The sequence below is a fragment of the Carica papaya genome, chromosome 2, assembly GCF_054855325.1.
Source record: "Carica papaya isolate Zhongbai chromosome 2, ASM5485532v1, whole genome shotgun sequence".
NCBI lineage: Eukaryota > Viridiplantae > Streptophyta > Magnoliopsida > Brassicales > Caricaceae > Carica > Carica papaya.
Window position 1 is genome coordinate 9,974,323 of NC_142310.1, and position 25,485 is coordinate 9,999,807.

Genomic DNA, 25,485 nt, shown 5'->3' on the forward strand with positions numbered 1-25,485 from the left:
AAAGAAAAAGAACTGAGTGAAGAAGAGCCTGAAATTTCTCTTTATACTTTCACTGGTTGACAATGCGTGTTGCAGCAACTATTCGTAATCAACACATCATCATCCTCATTGAAGCAGCTCAACTCACAACTTCATTAGTGAGCGAGTTGCGAGTTTGCTAAAACTGCAAATACTCCCGACCCAAGCCTTCTCAGTCAAGGTTGTGAACGGTAGCCCAATGAGGTGTTACGGACGATTTGAGAATGTGTCGGTTAACATCTAAGGTATACTCTTCCATTTGACCTTTTCTGCATTGCCATTAACTGGTCTCGATCTGGTTCTTGGAATTCAGTGGCTGGAAACGTTAGGGATGGTCATGTATGATTGGGGTTGGATGACCATGGAATTCCAGTGGGATGGTCGGTTGCGGCAGTTGCGGGGCTTTGACGCCCCACCACTCTAGATTACTTCAGTAGAAGAAATCGCCAAGGGCACATTTAGGCACTCCTCCCTGTTTGCGGTACAGCTCCAGGTAGAGGGTTTTTCCTCTCTGCTTTCCTTCCATCCTGACATGAAGGTCCTCTTTGATCAGTACAAGGATCTCTTCAAGGACCCGCAGTCTGTTCCTCCATGTCGAGACGTTCATCACCGCATCAATTTGAAGGGGTTGAACCCGTAAATGTCAGGCCATACCTATATGCTTATTTCCAGAAAAGTGAAATTCAGAAACAGGTAAATGCAATGCTTGATTCAGGGCTGATTCGACCAAACACCAGCCCATTCTCTTCACCGGTGCTATTAGTACGCAAGAAAGATGGGACTTGGAGGTTTTGTATCGACTACATGGCCCTCAATTCAGTCACCATCAAAGATAGGTTTCTCATCCCTACCGTTGATGACATGTTGGATGAACTCCATGGAGCTGCTTTCTTTACCAAGCTCGACCTCACCGCGGGCTATCACCAGATTAGGGTACACCCAACAGATATTCACAAGACGATTTTCCGCACTTATAATGATCATTATGAATACCTCGTCATGCCATTTGGACTCTTCAATGCCCTTTCCACCTTTCAAGCCATCATGAACAACATCTTCCGCGAACACATTCGTAAGTTTGTTCTAGTTTTTTTTTTATGATATCTTGATCTATAGTCCCAGCTAGGAACTGCATTTTAAGTAGGTTAAGTAGGTTTTTGACATCATCTGGCAACATTAGTTTTTCATTAAGCTAAAAAAGTTTGCCTTTAGACAACAAGAACTTGAGTATTTGGGGCACATAATCACCTCACAAGGGGTCAAAGTGGATCAAACCAAAATTAAGGTCATCTTAGATTGGCCTCGACCAAATAACGTCATGGAATTAAGGGAATTTTTTGGTCTGACTGGCTATTACCGGAAGTTTGTTCGGTAGTATGGAATCCTTGCTCGGCCTTTGACTAATCTCCTGAAAAAGGGGCAGTTTGGGTGGTCCGAAGAAGTAGAATAAGCTTTCCAAAACCTTAAAGTTGCCATGACCACTACTCCTACCTTGGCACTCCCGAACTTTGAAGAGCCATTTATCATAGAAACTGATGCTTCTAGTTGCAGCATCGGGGTCGTCCTCACCCAGTATGGGCAACTTATAGCTTACATGAGTCGAGCATTAGGCGCTGTCAAGCAGTCATGGTCAACATACGCCAAAGAGATGCTTGCCATTATTATTGCCATAAAATTATGGAGTCTGTATTTGATGGGCAGCTATCTCTATGCCTAAAAATAAATTATGGGACACCATCCGGGGAACTGTGGATCATCCCTACATGTAAACAGCCTGCAAGTTAGCCACTGACTCAGTAGGTGGTTCCTTTTCACTCAAGAACGAGTTGATTTATTTTAAGAATCAAATTGTTGTTCCTCATAAATCAGAAATCAGACAACAATTACTGCAGAAATTCCACTTATTTTTGGTCGGTGGCCACTCAGGTTTCCAACGAACTTATAAAAAATTGGCCCAACAATTTTATTGGTATGCCATGCACCGAGACCTTAAAGAATATATAGCGGCAAACGACACCTGCCAACGTGTCAAAATCGAGACACTGTCACCAGTCGGCCTCCTCCAACCATTTCCAACCCGTGTCAGATATGGAATGATATTTTCATGGATTTCATTGAAGGACTACCTCTCTCAAACGGAAAGAATACTATCTCAGTTGTGGTTGATCGTTTCAGTAAGAGTGCGCACTTCATTGCTTTAGCTCATCCCTACACTGCTAAAACCGTGGTAGAAAAATTTATGGGCAATATGGTTAAACTACATAGTATGCCTCCTTCCATAATTAGTGACAGAGATCCGGTCTTTACTAGCCGCTTCTATCAAGAGTTTTTTAAGCTGTCAGGCCCTCAGCTCTGGATGAGTTCCTCCTATCACCCGCAAACAGATGGACAGTTAGAGGTCGTGAACTGCAGTTTGGAACAATATCTATGGTGCTTACATTGCCAACAACACGCAAGTGGAGTTCCCTCCTTCCTTGGGCCGAATTTTGGTACAACATAACCTACCACTCCTCTATCAAAATGATACCCTTCCAGGCCCTATATGGGAGGCCACCGCCACCCATTCCTCGTTACCACGACGGCTCCATCCTTATCAATGAAGTTGACCAACAACTTTGTAATCGAGATGCCCTCCTTAAACAATTTCAAACCAATTTACAAGCAGCCAACAGTCGCATGCAAGCTACCGCCAATGCCCATTGACGAGAAATCGAATTTCATGAGGGTGATTGGGTCTTTCTCAGGCTCCGACCATATCGACAGCAAATGGTCTTCAAGAGAGCCTTTCAGAAACTCGCTTGTTGATACTACGGACCTTATTAGATCCTCCGTCGAATTGGACCAGTTGCTTACAAGCTTTTGCTGCCACAAGGGTCACGTATCCATCCCTTTTTTCACATCTCCATGTTAAAAAAATAAATTGTGAAGCAGTTACCCCGACCGAACATCTGTTTGAAATATCTGAAGATGGGGACCTACTGTTGCAACCCCAAACCATTTTAGAAACCCGATGGATCAAGAAGGGAGAAAAAATTATTGAAGAAAACCTGGTCCAATGGAAGAATTTACCCCCAGAATAAGCTACCTGGGAAAATAGCAAAGAACTAACAGATAAATTTGGCTCATTGAACCTTGAGGACAAGGTTCCTGCAAAAGAGGGAGGCAATGATACAACCAGAAGATCAGTAAGGATCTCGGTCCAGAATCCCAAATATCTCTGATTTCGGTATCGTGGAAGCAAGCTGAACTCCCGCAAGATCTGGTCAAACAATTCAGCATCAACTTCCCCATTTTTTTGATTATTTAATTTCAACATTGATCTTATCCTTTTGTGTGAGATTTTTTTGGTTGTTACTGGCGTCGTGCTCCCTGGATAGCAAGGAGAAGTTGTTGTTTCATTTCTATTTAAATCTCATCAGATTATAGATGAGGAGGTAAGCAAAAAATAAGATAAAAGGTGTGGGTTTTTTATCCCAAAAATAAAAACTTACGTGCAATCGTTCTTGTGATTGTTCTAGGCACCTATCACAATGTTGTCTTTAATCCTTGATACCCCACTAGAATTTCCTAATGATTTGAGTGGCTTATTTAATGATTTGTTGGATGAGACATAAATAGACATGGAATAGGTCGTAAGAGCCACTAGCATCGCCTGACCTGTAAAGGAGAGTGTTGATTTTTTTCAAGCTTGTAGTTTTATTCTCATTGTGTCTAGATGTACTTAAATTGGTTTAGTAGAGCGCTCAGTAATTGAAAGGGGCAGTCTCAAGTGCTTGCAATGTTTAGGCATAGGTGACAACTTGAAAGTTGATTTTAACTGGTGTTGAAGTGTAATAGGGAGATTAGGGCTTATGATGATATGAGATTTATCATAATCTAGAGATTGTTCGAACCAAGTACAATAGATTCAAGAATGTGGAGATAGTTTTGAAGATTATTTGTTGGTGGCTGACCAAAGAGCAAAAGTTCATATGTATAAAGTTGATGGATAATAGAGAGAGTAGATGATTTTATTTGCATACCTGATATATGATAGAGATTGTCCACAAAATTAAACATCCTAGATAGGACATTCGTGTAGAGGATAAATAAATAAAGAGATAAAAGGTCTCCTTGTTAAGCTTGTATTGAGGGAGGGTTCCCTTCATAGGGTACCATTAATAAGGATATGATAGGAAATAATCATGTAGCACTGCGTAAGTAATGATTTTTTGAGAAAAACCTAGGCTGTGAAGTACTTAAGTTAAGAAACTCCATTCAAGTTTATTACAAGCTCTATTCATGTCACACTTGAGGGTAAACCAGCTTTGTTTCCCTCGCTTTTTTTTTTTGAGTAAATGTTTGATTTCCTATTTCAACAAAGAGTTATTATGAATTTTTCAATTTTGAATAAAAGCATGTTGGGTGGAGGAGATAATTTGACCTAAAAGGGACAATGAGCAGTTAGCTAGAATTCTGGCGATATTCTCTTATCTTCTATCTCCTTAAGGTCTGTGAGCCATTTCCTTGAGTCAGTGTAAGTACATGATAGAAAGTTCTCCCTTTTACAGTTGGTGACCTATATATGAAAGTAGGTGATATTCCTATTACTTGAGTGTACCAATTGATCTTTTGATCATTGTCTCTAGTAGATTTCTTGCTGAGTGAGAAGGCCATCAAGTTGCTTGAGGATTGAAAACTCTTTTGGTCAATCCAAAGAAGAAGGTAGTTGTTGAAGATGATCGAATTTTATATAAAGGTCATTTAGGGATTTATATATTTCCATAGTAATGTTATTCTATTATTTAAGACAAACTCTAACAATTTTTAGTTTTTAGCAAAATTTATGACAGGTGATCCTAAAATTGGTTGGGACCATGCCTTGTGAATGAATTGGGAACAAGCTGCATCTTTTAAGCAGACATTCTCTCGTCTAAAAGAAATTGTGCAGGTAAAATGGAGATAGGAGCCTTCAGTGTTTATAAGTGATGATGATTAGAAAAGGTGGCAGTGGAATGCGTGACTGTTATATTAGGGAATAGGAGATTCTAATGAGAATCGGCCAATACTCAGATAAGTCAAGCTTTAATGCCTGTGAGTCCTGTATGTTTGTTTGTCTAAGTGCATGGATTTTCTTTATATGCTAAATTAGTTAGACTTGAGGCTTTTATAGTACCTTTGGATAGGCTATTTGAAGGCATAGGGTGGCTTTTGTAGGAGCTACATTTGGAGGGCCCAAGGATGTCAAAATATCCCATGACTAGCCACATGAGGTAGCACTTATAGAAATTAGAGTTGAAGTGTCCTAAAATTTTTTCCTTCGACTATAGTACAGAGGCTCATAAACCCCTTTAGAGATCCAAGTCTATTGGGAATTAAGATGATCTAGTAATATGATTATGTGAGTAGTAGTATGCATTATCTGAAAAGAGAGAAAGGAATTCCAAGCCATGTAAAGGCCTCCTTTTTTGCCATGAGAAGGCATGTAAACAAAACCAAGTGTGAGATATTGGTTTCGGCCTATGATTGTTAGGACTTATCCAATTAGTAAACCTTGTAACCTAAAGTTTAGAACATTACAATTTAGTGATTATTGACCCACCGCTGATCCAATAACTTTTTAAATTCAAACTAGTAACACTTAAAAATGTACTTTTCTTATGAGTCTAGGTATCACATTCCTAAAAACTCATGGTTCAGGTAACTACTTATAGATGTATCATAGATCGACAATGAACAATTCATATATTTGATTAAGTGAATTTAGGAGTTAACTCATTAATATGTTGTGAACTGCAACAATCAAGTAAGATTTCTTTCCTACAAGCTGTCAAAATTCTTGTAAAAATACTATTTTGTAATAATTAAGTTATCTTAATACGAATATACGTAATAAATTAATATCCTACCTAGCCTTTCATTAACATATGATAAACACTTCAATAAATGTTCTAAAACTACCTTAATATAATGTCCTACATGCCATTTTTAGCAATGACATGTCACTTGAATTTTGTCACCTAATATGCCATCAAGACATTTCTTTAATTCAGGTTAAAAGTAGAATTAAAGCTAAACTAAGTTTATACTAGTCGAATATACCTCACACTTGAAATGGATTAAATGAAAACAAGATGGCGTAGAAAATTCAATCAACCCTAAATAACAAATTTAGACAAACCTTAAACCTGTGTGCACACATTTAGATTCTATCTAGCAAAATACTCTTCACATAAAAGAAACATGAAAGAGGGAACCAACTTCCTTTCGCTGAGTCGGTTACGCACTTCCAAATCTCAAGTGGTACAACTATTTGTAAACACTCTCAAGTTTTCTTCTTAAATTTTTTATCCTCTGGTCTTGATCAGCACAGGAGATACATAAGGAGACTATGTATATGTACCAATAAATAAGCACATAGTAACGAGAGCAGACTTCAGAATACAATCAACACAGGCCCAAATAAATCCAGCAAAACATGGATATGAAGCTCGGAAGGTGGTTCTATGAATACCCAGTCATCCCAACAGTTGAATTTGCACGATTTGTTTTATGAGCTGCCTGTGTAGTAGTTGCCTTAGTGAAGTACATGTAGTAATACACGTTTAGAATCATTGTTGCCACCACAAAGACTGCTCCTGCAATGAAAACACCTTTTCGCAATGTTTCACAGGAAAAATTCTGGGCATAAATCATTCCCCGATACTTGGTATGATAGGCATTCCTTGTGGCACCCGCAATTAGACAAGCTTCTGCAACCAGAAAAGTCAACCTGAAAACAGATATTGCATACAGAAATAAGTTCTAAAGTTTTTAGTAACATGTTATGAGTGCTTAAGTAGATAATCCATCACTAATGCACAACTTTTTTCCATAAAATAAATTTCTACAAGTGACACATGGGGGGAAATTCCTATAAAGATTTGTTGAGCATTCCATGTAGAGCCTCTCACCAACTGCAAAGCTTGTCAAATGACAAGATGATACAAAAAATTGGTAATTTACAGGTTTCTTATAATAACATTGGTGCCTAGTAGCATACAGGTGCAAAAAATCTCAATTCCCTCAGAAAAAGAAAGAAACCTGAAAGTAACACCTTTAACTTTGAACAAAGAAAAGAACAAAAGATTACAAATCAGGATTTAGATTAGTAAAAGGGGCACTGATCAGCATTGGGTTTCCTGGTAAAGAATGATAAATGAAAGTTTCACTACATCAAGGGCCTAAAATTCTTACCATGAAGAGACAAAATAGATGATGGACCATGCTCGGTTACTGCCAGGAGCCAATGGTCTCCCAAAACACATACATTTGGTCACGCCCATAAGTAGAGATTCACTTGAAAGAAGAAATAAGAAAGCACCCACTCCATACCCAGTGGACACATCTGAGTTGTAGACACAATACGTAGCATTTGATACATCATCTTTAACTACCATCCCCTGTCATGCAGAAAATAACAGCCGATTTACATATTTAGAATTGACAATAATAGGAGAATCAACTATCCAGCTGGTATTTCTACTTTCTTAAATAGTTGTGATTCTTATATGGTGCCATCCACCAACACATTTCTAAACTTCAACTGCAGATTTTGCAAATTCTACACCACGTGAAACAATATCTCAAATCGTTACTGATGCAGAGAAGATTAGCTATTATACTTCATTTCATGAACAAATTTTTTTTATGTTCATTTTCTACCCGCGTCTGTACAGAAAAACATGTATTAACATGTGAATTTATGGTGATTAAGCATAAACAAAAGACAGTCTCCTAAAAAGTTGACTTTTATACTTTGGCTGATATATTTTTTTTTATTTGCTAAACGTTGTTTCTATTTACAACTACAAAAAATATTTTCTTCTATCCGCCAGAACAGAGTGTGACTTCTCTAAACAAATTAAAAATTTTCTTTCCTTCAAACCTGTTATTTGCTTTAACAGTATGATTAATAGATATTTGTATTAAGATTTAATTTATAATTTAAATTCTTTCAAGTTTCTTATTAGAATTCTAGTCTAATTAAATTAGGATTAGACTATGACACAAGACTCAAATAATCCCTGGTCAGTGTTATGGTAGTTACTGTATCTGCTTAGGATGTGTAATCACAGTTGCTGATTCCCTGTTAATACTGAATACACTCTAGCAATTAAGTACCAGAACAATTTTCAGGAAATGATTCCATCCAACATTTGGTAATCCCCAACAATTATCAGCAACACCATCAAACCATGCTCTCCAATTAAAAAGATTGAGAATGCTTTTGTTCAAAAGAAATTTCTATTAATCACACACATAGAAAACAGCAGCATCAGCAATTCAAATAGGTTGAACTTGGTGATCAGAGAACAAGATAACTCTTGGGACCAACCAACCGAGACAGGGATGACGATACTCGGTTATAATTTAAAGAAGCATGACTGCTATACGATGATGGATCAATATCAAGATGCGACACGATTATCAGTTGCATGTTTCACTCAAAACGTATTATGACTAGCACAAATGATTATGGTTTAGAGAGAGAGGAAATTAAAACAAATAAAAGTCAATCCAAACCATGATTGCAGGGTTTGGCAATCATAATAAAGACTTGTGAAGAACTCAATTCAAACGGAAAAACTCAATAGTTTGATTTATAAGCAGTCTCTTTAATTACAATAAAACCTTATGTATTTATAAGGTGTCTATATAGCCTAATATAATTAGTTTTCAAATAGGAAAATAATAACAAAATACAACTTCTACTAAATAAAAAATAAAATATTAAACTACCAAAAACCTATCTTTACTAGTCCTAAATATGCTCATTATCCCTAATAATACATAAGTATTTGAAGTACAAAAATAGTCCATAATTTAAAGTACATCAATTTTGGGGTTCTTTTTTTCTGCATCATCCTCCCCTATTTAGTGAAAACTCAGTCTTGAGATTTAAAATGTCAAAGCAACAAGGGGAAACCTCGGACATGCCTTTCAAAAATCTAAAACTAGCAAAACTTGAGGTTGTTATGAGAAAATGAGAATGCTTCCAAAGAAAAAGACTTTTAATAACTAGTGAACCAACTAGGAATGATTGAATCCGCAAAAAGAGAATGGCCAAACTCTCCTTATCACCATTAGGAGCCAAGAAAAATTTAAGGCAGTATCATAATGGGGAGTCTCTTTCTTCTTCTTCCTCAAACAATATATATATATATATAAAGCATTATTGTCTTCAACCTCAATAACATTCTTGTTTACAACCAAATTAAGAGATCCATGACCAGATGACTCAATTTTTACAATAAAAATCAGGACAACTTTCACAATCACCTTAGTTTCTTCATATAGTTATTATTGTTTTTAGTTGGATCATCAACGATAATGAGATCACCTTGCTCAATAAGTACAGATTGGTCATAGCATATGATGGTCACTAAATTACTACAATCATGCAGGAAACACCTAATGATTTCATTTTCTGCATAAAAGATGATTCAAGCTAAGTAGCCAGCTTTAAAGAAGTCTCCCGGCTACACATTAGCAATTGGCAAAACTCTTTTGTTATATCTGCTAACACTATGTAGGACTTAAGAGAGCAACTCTACTGAGCTAAATTCACTTTTAAAAGAATGGCAATAATTTCTTCCATGTACACAAAAACATTCTTTCATTGAGGTCGGATAGACTCTAGAAAGTACTTGAACATTTCTACAATTGATCCTTCATAATCAAGATCCAAACTTACTAAATATAGTCTTAAGTCTTACAACCATTTTAAGAATTATGATCTCTTTGACATGTGATTATCTTGTTCTGTCATATAAATTTCAAACATAGAAACAATAAGTTCAAGAACCTTCTTCATTTGTGCAGCATCAAAAAGAATATCTGGTGCATTATTCTGGTTAACTCGCAAAAACAGTAAGCAACTTCCAGTTTTACATTGATATTTGAGTGCTTACAAAATAGATTAGCAATCAATTCCCTTAATAATGAAAAAAGCGCATCTCAACTTGACTAGCTTTAAGATAAATTTTGAGAGACAATAATTAACTTGGCTCAAGGGATGAAGGAGTTCATTAATTGAATGTGGAGGGTTTATAAGCATATCATCAATGTCCATAAGCCATTATTCAAGCCCTTTACCTAAGGACGTTAAAACATCACTGGTATCTCTTTGACATGTGATTATCTTGCTCTATCATCTAATATTTCAAACATAGAAACACTAAGTTCAAGAACCTTCTTCATTTGTGCATCATCATAAGGAATATCTGGTGCATTATTCTAGTTAACTCACATATACAGTAAGCAATTTCAAGTTTGACATTGATATTTGAGTACTTGAGAAATTGATTAGCAATCAGTGCTCTTAATAACAAAGTGCATCTACCATCAACTTGACTAGCTTTTAATATACATTTAAGAGACAATAATTAACTTGGCTCGAAGTATGAAGTTCATTACTTTAATATGGAGGGTTTGTAAGCAATAATCAATATTCATAAGCCATATTCAAGCCCTTTACCTAAGGAACTATAACATTACTAGTACACGTCCATTTTCTCTTCCATTCTGCCAATTGGAAGGTCTAAGGTACATTCTAAATCAATGACCTTGGTGAATATATCAATAAACATTAATTCATCTTTCCAACTAATCAGTCTGTCAAAAAGTGAGTATAGAATATGAATTTGACCAAACTGACCCCAAAAAGTGAAAGAACACCAAAAACCTCAAGGACTGAGTCTAAACTGGTCAAGAACTAGTCTATAGGTAGCTTAACCAGATTGACTCAATCTGGTTTAAACCAATCAGCATAGGGCTTCAAACCAATGAGCAGTGGTCGACATATCAGAGTCATAAACGAACTTCTAGCTGTCTTCTGACATTAGTAATCTGGTGAAGGAATCATCTAACGGCCCCAGCTCTGGAGCTGGTATTGGTGTTACTCATGGCAGTAGGGAAGGAGGAGATCAAGTGATTACAAAGTGGCCTTGGTTCTCCTAGCTAGTGAGGCAAACTGCAAAGATTTCTAGCTAATGAGGCAAACTCCAGAGATAATAGACATTGAGATTTGGTGGAGGTGCTGATTGGGATCCTCTAAGGACAATGAGAGAGGTGGTATCAACCACCTCCCTAGCCATGATAGGAGATATAATATGGACCTGGGATGGCTGTTGCTTTTATTTCTCTCTCCAAGTTGTATATGTTTGGTATGTTAGATTTTAGGTTTCTTTCTGGAGTATTTGAGGGTTTAGTGGTGTGGAAGCATGATATAAAAACAAAAACCTTAACTCTGATGCCAAATCGATGTAATATAGTAGAGTTTAGAGAGATAGGAAAATTAAAGAAAACAAAGGATAAATCCAATCCACAATCAAGGGGATATTAGCAACAACTACAATTAGAGGGTTTTTTACAACCACAATCCCGTGGTTGTCAGCCACGCAGTGCAATTAGAAAAAAATCAATAATTTTATTCATAAGCAATTTATTTAATAATGATAAAACAGTCATGTATTTATAGTGTCTATGTAACTTAAAATGACATAAAATTAAATAGAAAAATAATAATAAAATAAGACTCTGAACTGAATAAAAAAATAAAATACTAGCTGACAATAAGCCTATTCCAGTAGTTCCTAAATAAGCTTAATATCCTTAATAACACACGCTTTAATTTCACAAATATCCATTAATATCAATTCTAAGGGTCTTCCTTTCCCGCATCAGATAATATATTGTTAAAAAGAAAAAAGAACTATGTATAATACTAGTTTGGTGGAGAAAGCAGAGATGCAAGTAAAAGGTTTGGTGAAGAGCACATCATCTTGAGCTGCACATTATGTTTCTGAAAGGAAATTTGCGGTAGCCACATAACACTGATCCCAAGTATCAGTTTAAAAAAAAGTTATAAGCAATGTTAATTGTTAATGCCAAATAAGAGTCATCTTGCCAGAAGACATCATTCGGAGAAAATTATCTACAGAACTAGGCACCTTCTGATGTTTTGAGCTGAAAGAAAGCTCTCTTGTTAGCCTCCATATACAATCACTCCTAAATCTTATTGCCTCAAAGGAAGGTCAATGTCAATAAAAGAAAAAGGATATACTACTACGGTAGCGTTTACATAATATATATATATAGGAGAATAAAACAAATCCTAAGACACACACACACTATAAAATATAGAAGTCAGCAAGATAGTAACTCATGTTAAACCAGAAGACTAGAAACTGAGAAGAGACGACCGGTAGTTCAACTAGTTCAACGAGAAGAAATTTCAGCCCTAGTAATATATTTTCGTGTACAAGAGTAGGAACAACATGACAAAATACTACGTCAGCCGTTTTCTAAAAAAGCGAAAGAACTCCATTGATCAATCACCGCAAAACACATAGATCTTTAATAATCATGTGTTCATTATCTTAATATACTAAAAAAGGAACGAAGCAATCAATGCAAGATAAATAATCTCAAAACAAGATAGAAAAACAAGTTAAAAAGGAATCGCAAAAACAGAGATCAGAAATATAGAGACAAGAAAAAATGCCGACATGTAAAACCAGTAACTGGAATAACATAAAAGAGAAAAGGGGGAAAGGAAAGTTCACAATGCTTCTCCGTCTCTCAGCAGCAATGGCGAATCCAAAGGCGACTAAGCTGAGAACCACAACCAGAAGGTGCACCAGAGTGGAGCCCTTCCCTTCTCCCATCTCCCAGAATCTTCGAGAGAGAAACAGAGAGGCAAGTAGCAGCTTAGTGTGAACTGTAAGAACTTTACTTTGTAGGCAGTGTGAAGTTTGCTGTAAAGGAACCGAAGGGACTGTTGGAAGAGGGAAAAGGGCCGAAAGTTTGGGTCCACGCGAAGTCATGGGGAGTTGGATTTAAAATGAAGTCTTTTCTTGATCGTGTTTGTCACGCGAGGCGTAAAAGCAGTGGTATTTGGGAAAATGAGGTTTGTTAATATGGGGGCGTCCTCAGGAACTTACTTTGCTCCTTCTTTAATTCTTTCTCTGGACTGGGTAGGTGTGTCTCTGCAACAGCGAGGTTTCCCATGGGAAACATGCAGATATTGACTAATTGATTTCTTTGGCTGTCGCAATTTGTATTTTAATTAATTTCTAATGCGTGTATATATTTATAAATCATGTCTGTCGAGATCAATTTTATGGTACAATATTACAAAAATGGAGCAACCGATTTTATATTTAAATTAGATTTTAATTTAAAGTAAGATTAATATATTACCATAAATTAAAAAAAATTAGACAAATATGTAATCTTATGATATTACTAGTAAAAGATAATATTATAAGATTGTTCTTAATTTTCTAAGAACAAATTTAATTCAAATTTGAGTGCAAATTTGTCTCTTAAAAAGCTAGAATCTTCATATTTCTTTCTATTTATTCTTAAATTGTTACATAGAAATTGTTTACTCATACATCAGTCTTTATGAAAAAAAAAAATCTTTAATATAATTTTATATGCCCTTCAAATATGAGAAATTTAATTTATTATTATTTATAAAAAATGTTTGAAAATTGATGATTTAGTAATTGTAATTATAATTATATTAAATTGTAAAAATTTTTGTATATTATTATTTTTATATGTGTAATTTATTATAGCAGAAATAGTTCCATATATTTGTTGAAAATTAATAATTATGAAACAACATATTAATAGTTTCTGTGAATAATTTATTATTATAATAGTTCAATATTTTGTTAAAAAAAGTAAATATTAAAATAGATAATATTAATTTTTAAAAAGAATCTAAATTTAATATTGATGTCATACAAATAATATTTTCTATTCGTGAAATTTTAAAATTATATATCAAACAAACTAAAAGGTGCATTTTAACACCTTACCAAATCCTATCATAAGTTACTGACTTATAAAAAAATAAAAAAATAAGCCACGCATATCTATTTTTTTCTTTTTAACTTATAAGCCATGCAATAATCCTATTTTACCTTTTATGATTTTAGCAAAATAATATTGTTTAAAATTACACAATTCTCATTAATCCTGTCAATTTTTCAACTTATAATTCTCTTTATCAAAGTGCTTACATATATATATATGTACACACACACACATAATGTAAATTAAACATATAACTAATCAAATATATATGTATATATATTTTCTTGCTTATTTTAAAAAAATTTAGAAGTTTCATGAGATGACCACAATAAGCACCTAATGAGGACATGTGTTACATATAAAACTCCTTATACTTTAAAGCCAACCAAGATTCTTTTTTCTACGATCAATTGAATTTATCTCATGTAATGAATTATCTTTTTGCATAGATAACATTCATTCACTAAAATCTTTTCCTTTTTAATTCTTACATTGAACAAGTTAATTAAGAAGGAAAAGATTTTAGTAAACAAGTACTGTTTTATACAAGAAAAATATAGAATCTTCAAACTATATTTTTCTACAGTGCCCATCTGCTCATCGGATTTGGTCTTTAGTATGCAGTTTTTTAGGAGTAGACCGGTGATACCAAGTTCATTTAGGAAGGATTACATGCTTGGAGTGGCATCAAAGGTGATGAGAAATTAAGACTTATTCTTTTTATTACCTTTTATGTTATTTGAAAATGAGAAAAATAGAATAGTTTTTTATGGAAAAAAATTAATTTTGATAGATTTAAGGATCTATAGTTAAGGAATTTTTTTTTGTTGAGAGTCATCTACTTTATATTAATGAGGATTAGAATGATCTAATTGATATCTTAATTGATATGTAAATAGTAAATGAGTTTGTACCTCCCAGTATTCATAAATATATATTATCATACTTTTTTTTTTTCCATTCAAAACAATATAATAGATGATATTCTTATTATAACTTAAAGTGATAAATTTTGTAACTTTCTTCTAACCAATGTTTAAGACTCTCGTCATGCTATATGCGTAAGTGTACTTATGTTCGTTAGAACTTTTCTTTCTACTGTACTCAACACATCCCAAGCGTCATTGGAATCATCTTGAAAAAAAATTCCTCGAAAGTTCTTCGTTAAGATTTTTTCAATCATTTTTTAATTTGTAATCCATTATCCTCCCTCATTTCTCCATTTCTAAATGAAGTTTTAATGTTGTTGCTTAATAGATCTAAAGTGAAAGAATTTTTATTCTTGTCATCCCATTTCAACCAATTAATTTTAGACCATTGAGTTTAATGTATCTCATCTTTCTTAAAATATTCATCCAATTCCATCTTATTATATTTTAATATTTGAGTCTATTTATTATTAAGAGAACTGCATTACAACTCATCAATCTTCTTTTGTATTTTGTAGGGTGTTGTCTAACACTACCAACCATAAACTTATACCATATATGTAATAGTTTCCACATGTTTTAATTTTCTCAAGTAAAGAATCAAAGTTTTGGTTCTAAGTAGATATAACAACAACTTCACATGATGATTCCGTCACCCACATTTGTTCAAAACAAAATAATTTATGACATCTTCTATAATTATTAGATAGTTGAAAAAAGTATAATGCAAGGGGAACACGATCTTATCCATATGTGGGTAAGTATTGGATTATACATTCAAGAAATAACAACTGTCATATTGTAGTCTCTAAGAATTAGTCTAATTGTTCCTATATATTATCCTTTCATTTCCTTCTATTACATTATATATATCAGTTTCCTGTGAAACTAAAATCTTCTGGACCGCTCACGTCTTTAACAGTTTAAAATGTATTCATTTTCTTTAAGAAAACACGACGACCGCCCTTCTTTTCTGTGGCATACGAGATCTCACTTAAGTTGCTTCCAACTAACCAAGATCTCATTTAATTCTAAGCTTTAGTTATTTGATATTAAAAGTTAGTCATAAATTATATTTTAATATATAAATAATTAAAATCAACTTTATTTTTATTTTTGATTTCTAATTTTTGTATTTTTACTTGTTAATGAATGAATCATGAAAAACTTTAAGTTAAACATAAAATTGATTTGAACTAAAATGATATTTTTGTTTAAATTTATTATATTTGTATATATATTAGTATTATATGAAATTAGAATGTAAACACCAAATCCAACTTAAAAATCATTTCAAAATGAAAGGAATTTGCCACTATACAATTGTACCCAAATCATAGAAAGATGGATGTCTTATGTGAATAATGATTGTGAGGCTTTGGTTTTAAAGGGTTATCTTCTAAAAATTTCAATCACAAACCTAATGGCTTTATTGCTGGCTCTGCTTTTTCTATTACTCCATGTCCACAAGTTAGGTTTATCAAGAACAGAAGATGACTTCCTCATATAGTCCACTCAAATATGATCATGCTGAACATTAACTAAGTTAATCAAAGCAGTTAAATAATAGTAAAGCATATAATAATAATACTTGATTGACAGAGAATTCAAAGAGAAAAAAAGAGAGTAGAACTTCTATATATTTACAAAATTAAGCACGAAAATTCTGAGCCTCTAGGGATCGAAAAAGTAAGATTTATTTTTAAAAAAATAACAATAATCATGTCAAGGCTTAATATTTCAGCCCTCAGCAGAAAATCCATTAAGCAGCAACAACAACAACAACAAAAAAAAGGAGAAAATGGGGAAAATGGAAAAAAGAAATGGACACCATTAGATGTTTAGATTGGTCTGTCGTCTGCCATGAGTGGAACATAATGTCCCACCTGAAGCTATAAATAATGAGCTAAGCTGCAAGGGATTATCACCAGTGCAATATAATACAGCACAAATCAATAAGAAATTAAGAAGTTGACAATGGCTGCCTCCATAGTCCCATCAACAACCATTGCTTCCATCAACCGCGGCTGCAGCTCAGTTGCCCCATTCACCGGCCTTAAATCCTCCGCAGCTTTCCCCGTCACCCGCAAGTCCACTGACATCACTTCCCTTCCAAGCAATGGTGGCAAAGTGCAATGCATGCAGGTATACGTATAGAAATATATACACACACACACACATACATAGGCATTTATAAATTATACTCAATAAACTGCAGGCAGTTGATTGAAGCTTTTAAAATTGTAAATTGTTGAGTTCAGGTCTGGCCTCCAATTGGGAAGAAGAAGTTCGAGACTCTCTCTTACCTGCCTCCTCTAACCGACGAATCATTGGCAAAGGAAGTTGAATACCTTCTCCGCTCTGGATGGATTCCTTGCTTGGAATTTGAGTTGGAGGTTTTCTACTCTCTCTTTCTCTCTTTTCTCTTTTTAGAAATTTATGAAATAATGAAATTGTTGAAGATGGAGATGAACTGATAAATATGGTATGTATATATATGTATATATGTTTGGAATGCAGCATGGATTTGTGTACCGTGAGAACGCCAGGTCACCAGGGTACTATGATGGAAGGTACTGGACCATGTGGAAGCTGCCCATGTTTGGATGCACAGACGCTGCTCAAGTGTTGAAGGAGCTTGAGGAGGCCAAGAAGGCTTACCCCAACTCATTCATTCGCATTATCGGATTCGACAACAAGCGTCAAGTGCAGTGCATCAGTTTTATTGCCTACAAACCCCCTGGTTTCTAAATTTTCCTTTTCAGTTTTTGCGGTATGATGAATAAATGAATGAATGATGGAAGGGCCAAATGTACATAAAAGAGTAAACCTACATTATATGAGATAATGTCCTTTTATCATCTATACTAATTCTCCTTTTCACAATTATTACTACCATCTCTTTCTCGCCATCTCTCATCAATATTCAAGGTCTCTTGCATATGGAGATTATACCTCATAACTTTAATCTCTTCAACATAATGAGTTTAAATACAGTGGGTCAGGACGCTTATGGTTTCTTCTTCACAGCATGCGCGACTTTCACGGAAAGGAATGGCTTCCACAATCTTAAATATGGGCAAAAACAAATGCTAGTTTCTCTCTAATTTTTATTCTAGAAATCTAATTTTTTCTGTGCATATGCAAGATAAATGATCTTTTAAGTGTCATTTTCTGTAATATCTGAAATTAATTTGTAATATTTAAAATTTATGTATAAAATTTAATTTTTAATTTTATAAATTATTATTTAATGTAAAATTAGAAAAAAAAAATAGGTGGAGAATGAAATTGAAAATAATTTTGAAAAAATGAAATGAAAATTTGGATTCTGTAGGTATTTTTTAAAGAAAAATCAGAAACTGATGATTAAAACTTAATTTAAGAAAAATGTGTCATGTAGGATGCTCAGTCAGCAGTCCCGACGAATCAGAGTGCACCACGTTGCAAGACACACTGACGCGGTGTCATGCGGGAGGCCACGCTGGCGATCCGCGTGCCTGCGATCGGACGATTCAGACTTGTTCCCGCGTGCGTAGACGGTCCGGATCTAATCCCTCCTCAGACGCGATCAGATGGTCGCGATTAAACTCAATGAACAGTCCATATCTATTTCTTATTTAAATATGATCGGATGGCCAAGATCAACTTGCGATGAACGGTCCAGATTCACTTCCTATTTAAACGCAATCGGACGGTTCAGATCAAACACGATAGATAAGCCAGATTAAAAGGAGACGGATATAAATACCCCTCTTCACACCAAACCCAAACCCTAGCCACTAGACCCCCCGCCGAAGAAGAAGAGCCAATCGCCGGGAAGGGAGCCGACCGGCGCCTCCCATCGCGCGGAGCCACTTCCGACTGCCAAAAGAGGTAAAGTTTTTCTCATTCACTCGAAATTCAATTTTGAACACCTTCATGACCAAATCGAAGCAAAATGATAGGCGAATGAGCTTGAAACCGTAGGTAAAGCCCGGCGACGCCACCACGAGAAAAAAACAAAAACCACCTCCGATGAGGCACTTTCCGATTTCCGTTTCGTATAATTTTTTCACCATTGTAATCACCATTCCTTTTTCTATAGATTGATCAAAGCAAAACACCCAACCGCGAAGGTGAGCCGGCGGAGCCACTGCATCAGAAAACTCTGCCGCCAGTAAGTTGCGATTTTTAACTTTTTTCAAACAACTGATGCCGCTTAACATATTTTCTCGCAGGGATTGATACAAAATTGGCCGAAAATGGCTAACCCGAGGTAAACTGCCGCGGGCAGCGGAGTCGCCGTGCTGGAATTCCAGAATTGGCCAAAAGAGATTTTTAACACTGATTTTGAATTTTTTGGAGTATTTTTAGGTACTTGAAGCGTGTTTTAATCCCCGAAAAAAAATTTAGGGAACTTGGAGACTGCCAGTAGGCGCAGTTGAAAATCTAGCATTTCAGACATCAATTTTGAGTAAGAATCCCTCACTTTATTCCCGGTTATGAAATTGAATTTTAATTGTAAATAATATGGTATTTTACGTAATTTAAAAATATCGATAATTAAATGTTACTAATGGAGTCGGAATCAGTTATTTATTACTGTTTATCATATTTCGCTGATTGATTGATTTTACAATTTTGAATACATGATAATACACTGGAATTAGTATAATAATTCGATTGTGTTTTCTTGATGCATGTTTTGCTTGTTTTACGTGATTTATAGTTAATTGAGAAACTGAAAATTAAAGGTAAACGAGAAATTGTTTGATTAAGTGAATGAATAAATTGTAATCTTAGTGGATATCTTGAGAGATGGTGGATGGATTGGGTACATAAGGAACCTTACCGTGAACGTTACCTCATACCGTACAAGGTATCGAGAATTGGTAATTTAACACTCATACCGGACGGGATATTAGGACAACTCTTTTCACACTCATACCAGATGAAGTATTGAGGGATGATATTTCTTGGTACTCATACCGGACGGGATATGAGGATGTGCCGTTAGTTGAAAATATTGAAAAATAGTTCACGCGTAATAGGGATATCTTTATGAACCCCCATGGATACTAGTATGCTGATAAATGAGAAAGTTGTTGTTCTAACTGATTAAATATGAAATTATGATATTGTTTATGTTATTAACTTTATAGGTCGGTTTTATAAATCTCGTTACGGTAAGTATACGGTAAATGATTTTATTTATGATAAATAAATTTTACTTAAATTAAGAACTCCATTAGTTATTTTTATAATTTCTACCAACTTTCATTTCTATATTGTTGAGTAGTGTGATATTCTTACTGCACTAGTGTAACTCACTCTTTTATTAACCATTTCAGATCAAGAGTATCAAGATTTAAAATCCGATTCACAAGAGCGTTGCGAGTAGGATGTTTAGTTTGTTCATTTTTTATTTATTTCTTTAATTATTAATTGTTCTTTTATAATAGTCATTATATCTCTATTGGTTATTTCGAATTATTTTGTAAGGAATGTGAACCATAATTTATTATTTTACTTCTGCATTCAATTCATAATTTATTTCCTTCCAAATTCACGGGCCGTTTCATTTTCAGCAATTCTTCACAATGTCACATGATTTTGAATGAAACTTACATGAAAGCTAATTCTTTTATACTTATGTTTATACGCTCACATACTTGCTGCATGAGGGGAGGTATTCTGTTTGTACCTTGACTGCTTTAAGAACATCCTCCGCATAAGGAGTCCATGCTCCATTCAAGAGAGAATATTTAGTAATGTAATCCCACATCAAGCAAATATATAGATCTACAATGATTTATGTACATATTGGACAACTCTTTTTGCTATTAATATCATATGAATTTGGTTCAGAATTTACTAAGAACTCACAGATTTTAACAAAATATTATAGAAGAATTAAAGTGTCGTTCATAAAAATGATTTGAGTCAAAACAGTAATGCAAGACCAAGCTCCAAAAAAATATAAAATTAAAAATTTAGAAAAAAATAAGCAACTATCAAAATCAGAGATTTAAAGTTCAAAGTGATCCAGAATAAGAAGGCGTACATGTTTTGTATACACATAAATAGTACCCTCCTATCTGTAATGCAAGTTCCTGATATTATCATTCATACATAAATAAAAAATCACGAGCTACAATATTTGAAATATTATTGGGAATGAGGGATCAGAAATAAATCAAGATAAAAAGGAGAAATAAAACAAAAAGGGAAAAATACATAACAAAAATCTATTGCCCCTTCATTCCAAAAGGCCTTCTGACGTTTCCTGATTTGCAAGTCCAATGTACCCTTCCAGTGATTGCTGAATTTTTATTCATTTTCTTCTTTTTTATGTTTATCTTATTTCTTTCTATCATTTCCTTAGTCCTTATCAAATGTAAAAAATTTAAATGGCTTATCCAATTTATTAATCTCATGCCACTGCTTCTTTGTTGCTTACTAAATTAAAAGTAGTAGCCTGACTGCAGTAACTGGTCCTTTGATAAAAACAACAGCGAAACAAATAGTAGCCTAAAATCATCATCCAATCTGTTTATCACATCATATCATGGAATTCACTATATGCTTTATCAAAAGTATTAATCTACATGCAGAAAGCCCAAGCATGCAACATACCATTTAATAATCATATATGTATAGAGCAAAACTCCAACAGTGAATCAAAAAGCAAACCAGTATACCTGGAATCCAATACAATAAGCAAAAATCTCATAGTAAGTGAGAAGCAAAAAGCTCCAATAGGAAGGCCCCTTGCAGAAGGTCAGTAAATGCACATATAAACTTAAAGACTCACATTTAGTCCGACAAGCAACATTTAGCAATCCAAACATAATGGTATCATGCCATGCAAGAGGAAGAAACACAGTCTAACAGTAAGTCAAAGGAGTGGCCAATGAAAGGTGTCCAAGTCACGACTAGTAAATTATGGAAATGAAGGCATGAGCATGATGAATTCGGAATTAACCAAAAGCATCAACAGAAGCACAGAAATATAGTACAGGAGACACCGTGCATGTAATCCTTCAACCATAACGTTAAGAGCAATTAGAAGTATATAAAACTGATCCAAATACAGAAACATCATGCCAACAAAACCAAATATGCATCACTGTTCTGTTCAATTCCTAATGTCTCTAAACCTATATGTACATTCTTGCTGTTAATGATTAATCAAGAGCCATCATGAAGCATTAAGAAATCCTTAAACAGATGGGTAAGTAGCAGAATGTATCTCAAACTTAATCAAAAGATGCCAGTTCATTCTAACCATTATTTTTTTTCTTAAAGCGGGAAACATCGAAGTTCAAGTTAGATAATATATGGGGATTGACAATATGAAACAAAAATAAAACCGTTTTACAGTACCTCGTCAACAAATTTCTTTTAGTCATTTTACCAAACAGTTAATGCGAATGCATTCTAAAAGACAACAGAAAAGAAAAAACATTTATCCAAGTCACATCAGGTTCCAATCATCTTCAATAACTAAAGAATGATCAAAATAATTTGCGAAAGGGAGAGAAGAGGGCAGACCTACATCACCCGCGTTGGGTTTTTATCCAACTCGCCTCGAGCCCTTAATCCCCTTCTCCTCAGCCTTTTTTGCAATTTTCTTCCCCAAGCCTACTCTTGTTTTCTGCTCAAGGATGCCCAAAAATCTCCTCCTTACTTCACCGACTCCTCCATCTCATTCTGGGTTCTCTTTTTTTTATCCACAGACCGAGGAATTGATCCGCTCTATTTCTACCTTGAGTCAAAACACAGCCTGCTCTGATACCAACAGCGCCACTTGTCTTTTTGGTTCCGGCTTCTATTCAACTGCTACTCACATGGAACGTTCCCACTTTTTCCTACGTCTTGACGTCTTCCTCTCTCTCGCCAAGCGCCTCAATCCTCTCTGTTGTCAGCACGAGCGCTGTCTGTTCCTCTCCGTTTTCGTTTTCAGATAAAAGAAGCAAACTTAAGGCCATCTCCCTCTCAATTCCTGTAGTCGAAAGAAGGAAGAAAAGAAATTGAAAATAAAACGGGGCGACATTTTGGATATCTGGAGGTAGCATTGGGTTTATGTATGGGCCGATGGATTGAAGAGCTAGGAAGGGTAACTTATTTTTGGGCTGCATTGATTTAAGAGGCTATCTTGAGTAGGCTTTCGAAATTTGAAAACATGTTGGGATTGATTAATTTAGAGGGCTATTGGGTCTTGAACTTTTTCCTTTGGGCTTCAATCCTCCTTTTCTTTCTTTTTTTTTCTTCTTTTTAATAGTGTGTGACCAACAATAAAGTCACATTAAATGTAGTTGGGCCACTATTGGTGTAATCTCTTTTTTTCCACTCAACATCTTGTACTAATTTAAAGTAAAAAATTATTTCATAAATTACTTCAAAATGATAAATATGTAGTAGATTGTGTATACCAATGTATTTATATGAGATTACAATAACATAATATATTGACTTTAAACATAGCTTATAAATATTCCTAATCACAATCACGGTAAACAATTTGAATGAATACTAGTGTATCCTAAAAGATTACTAAAAATTATAGTAGTTATGGAGAAATATTTGGTCTCATTAAACATTAATTTGTTGACATTATAAAATTATATGTGTGTTCCTGAAAACTAAGTATTTTATTGTTCAAAATTGAAGTAGATAGAATGTTAATTGTGATATATTAGAATTGTTTTAGCATCATATAGAAAATTAGTAAATTGATGAAATTTTCTTACTACATTATAAAGATATAGTTTATTATGTTTACATGTGATGTAAAATAGTTTCAAGTTAAATTACCCATTTATCTCAATTTTTTTTTTTCGTTCATGATTATAGTTAAAATTAGTTAGACTAATTCAGGTTATTAAAGCATTGTTAATGCTAATTTGATCAGACAAAAGTTCACTTAAAGGTCCCCTAACACATACGCGTAACTCAGAAATGAAGGGACAATCAAAGGCTTGACCAACACCACAAATTGAAGCCCTAATTGATCATAGGAAGTAAGATAATAATTCACTGCCACGTGGCAGAAGCTGTGACGTGCTTACCGATAAGGCTATCAGATCTCTTATTTATGTGGCCATCATAGTGTAATGTCAATCTAACGGCCCATAAATGTCCAAGAAATTACTGAATGAATTTTAGCCGCCAGATTTGGAAGGAAGTAAACAAGCATGCATTGGCCTATTTATAGCGGAGGAAGCAGCAATAAGAAGGCCTCTCAAACTGACCACCAAACAGTAGTAGATAGCAGCAAATTAAGAAGTAGAAAGGGCAATGGCTTCCTCCATGGTTCCATCAGCAGCTGTGTCGTCCGTTAACCGAGCCACCGCGGCTCAGGCTAGCATGGTCGCACCCTTTACTGGCCTTAAATCATCCTCAGCCTTCCCAGTTACCCGCAAGCTCAACAATGATATTACCTCCGTAGCCAGCAATGGTGGAAAAGTTCAATGCATGCAGGTACTGTTTTTTCTTTTCTTTTCTTTTCTCTTCTCTGGGTAATTTCAATTGTTCTTTTACATTCTTACACATTTCTAATTTATTGGAATTTGTTGAGTTCAGGTCTGGCCTCCAATTGGGAAGAAGAAGTTCGAGACTCTCTCTTACCTGCCTTCTCTAACCGATGAATCATTGGCAAAGGAAGTTGAATACCTTCTCCGCTCTGGATGGATTCCTTGCTTGGAATTTGAGTTGGAGGTTGTCTACTCTCTCTTTTTTCATTTATGAAATAATGAAATTGTTGAAGATGAAGATGTACTGATAGGTATGTATATATGTTTGGAATGCAGCATGGATTTGTGTACCGTGAGAACGCCAGGTCACCAGGGTACTATGATGGAAGGTACTGGACCATGTGGAAGCTGCCCATGTTTGGATGCACAGACGCTGCTCAAGTGTTGAAGGAGCTCGAGGAGGCCAAGAAGGCTTACCCCAACTCATTCATTCGCATCATCGGATTCGACAACAAGCGTCAAGTGCAGTGCATCAGTTTCATCGCCTACAAGCCCCCCGGTTTCTAAATTCATGAGCTGGCCGCCCATGTCCTTTAATCTTGTTGGGATCAATTCATCTTGATTAGGTTCCATTCATCGTTTCATTTATTTTTCTTTTTTGTTTTTCGTGGGGAGTCATTTTATTCTTGTTTTTGGTTATCTGATCTGGGAAAGGGAATAAAATTTGTCATGTGTTTTCTGTTGTCAAGTATTATTGAACTGGAATGCATTAACTTCACCAACATGTAATATTTATTGTATTTAGAGAAAAAACACTAATTAAGAACAATTATAACCTCATAAAACCATAGTAATAATAAGAAGAATAAGAAGAACGACAGTAACAACACCACCAACAAGAAAACAACCCTCTATTCCTCTCATCAAAATTACTCATATCTATTTATTAAACAGGACACAAACTTTTTTCTGCGATGATCAGTCTATGGATTGATACTCTTCAAGTTCCAAATATCATCGTCCCAAACAACATCACTAAACAGGGCATCGTAATTTTGAGAAATGAACTCAACATCCCAGAATGGTAACCAAACAGACCCCCATGACATTACCTCATCCAGACCACCTATTAACCATGGCAGCTCCTCTAAACCCAGAAAAAAATTCTCTACCCCAACTGCACCAAAATTTCCTTCTTCCTTCTCCACAGCTGGCTTGCTCTTCTTTGC

General features: G+C 34.8%; 3 protein-coding genes across 3 annotated transcripts; 2 read left to right on the forward strand and 1 right to left on the reverse strand.

The window, feature by feature from the left end:
* Positions 1-6,096: 6,096 nt before the first annotated feature.
* LOC110824062 (sodium/hydrogen exchanger (DUF1218)) lies at positions 6,097-12,851 on the reverse strand. Its single transcript, XM_022054586.2, has 3 exons — positions 12,606-12,851; positions 7,234-7,439; positions 6,097-6,769 (listed from the first exon to the last, which is right to left on the reverse strand). Exons 1-3 carry the CDS (start codon positions 12,705-12,707, stop codon positions 6,502-6,504), a joined length of 576 nt encoding a protein of 191 aa, XP_021910278.1. The 5' UTR covers positions 12,708-12,851; the 3' UTR covers positions 6,097-6,501.
* A 3,863-nt stretch (positions 12,852-16,714) lies between these two features.
* Positions 16,715-17,663, forward strand: LOC110824084 (ribulose bisphosphate carboxylase small subunit, chloroplastic-like). Its single transcript, XM_022054614.2, has 3 exons — positions 16,715-16,943; positions 17,060-17,194; positions 17,319-17,663. Exons 1-3 carry the CDS (start codon positions 16,776-16,778, stop codon positions 17,547-17,549), a joined length of 534 nt encoding a protein of 177 aa, XP_021910306.1. The 5' UTR covers positions 16,715-16,775; the 3' UTR covers positions 17,550-17,663.
* Positions 17,664-24,011: 6,348 nt separating this feature from the next.
* Positions 24,012-25,004, forward strand: LOC110824180 (ribulose bisphosphate carboxylase small subunit, chloroplastic 1-like). Its single transcript, XM_022054743.2, has 3 exons — positions 24,012-24,263; positions 24,366-24,500; positions 24,593-25,004. Exons 1-3 carry the CDS (start codon positions 24,081-24,083, stop codon positions 24,821-24,823), a joined length of 549 nt encoding a protein of 182 aa, XP_021910435.1. The 5' UTR covers positions 24,012-24,080; the 3' UTR covers positions 24,824-25,004.
* Positions 25,005-25,485: the final 481 nt, after the last annotated feature.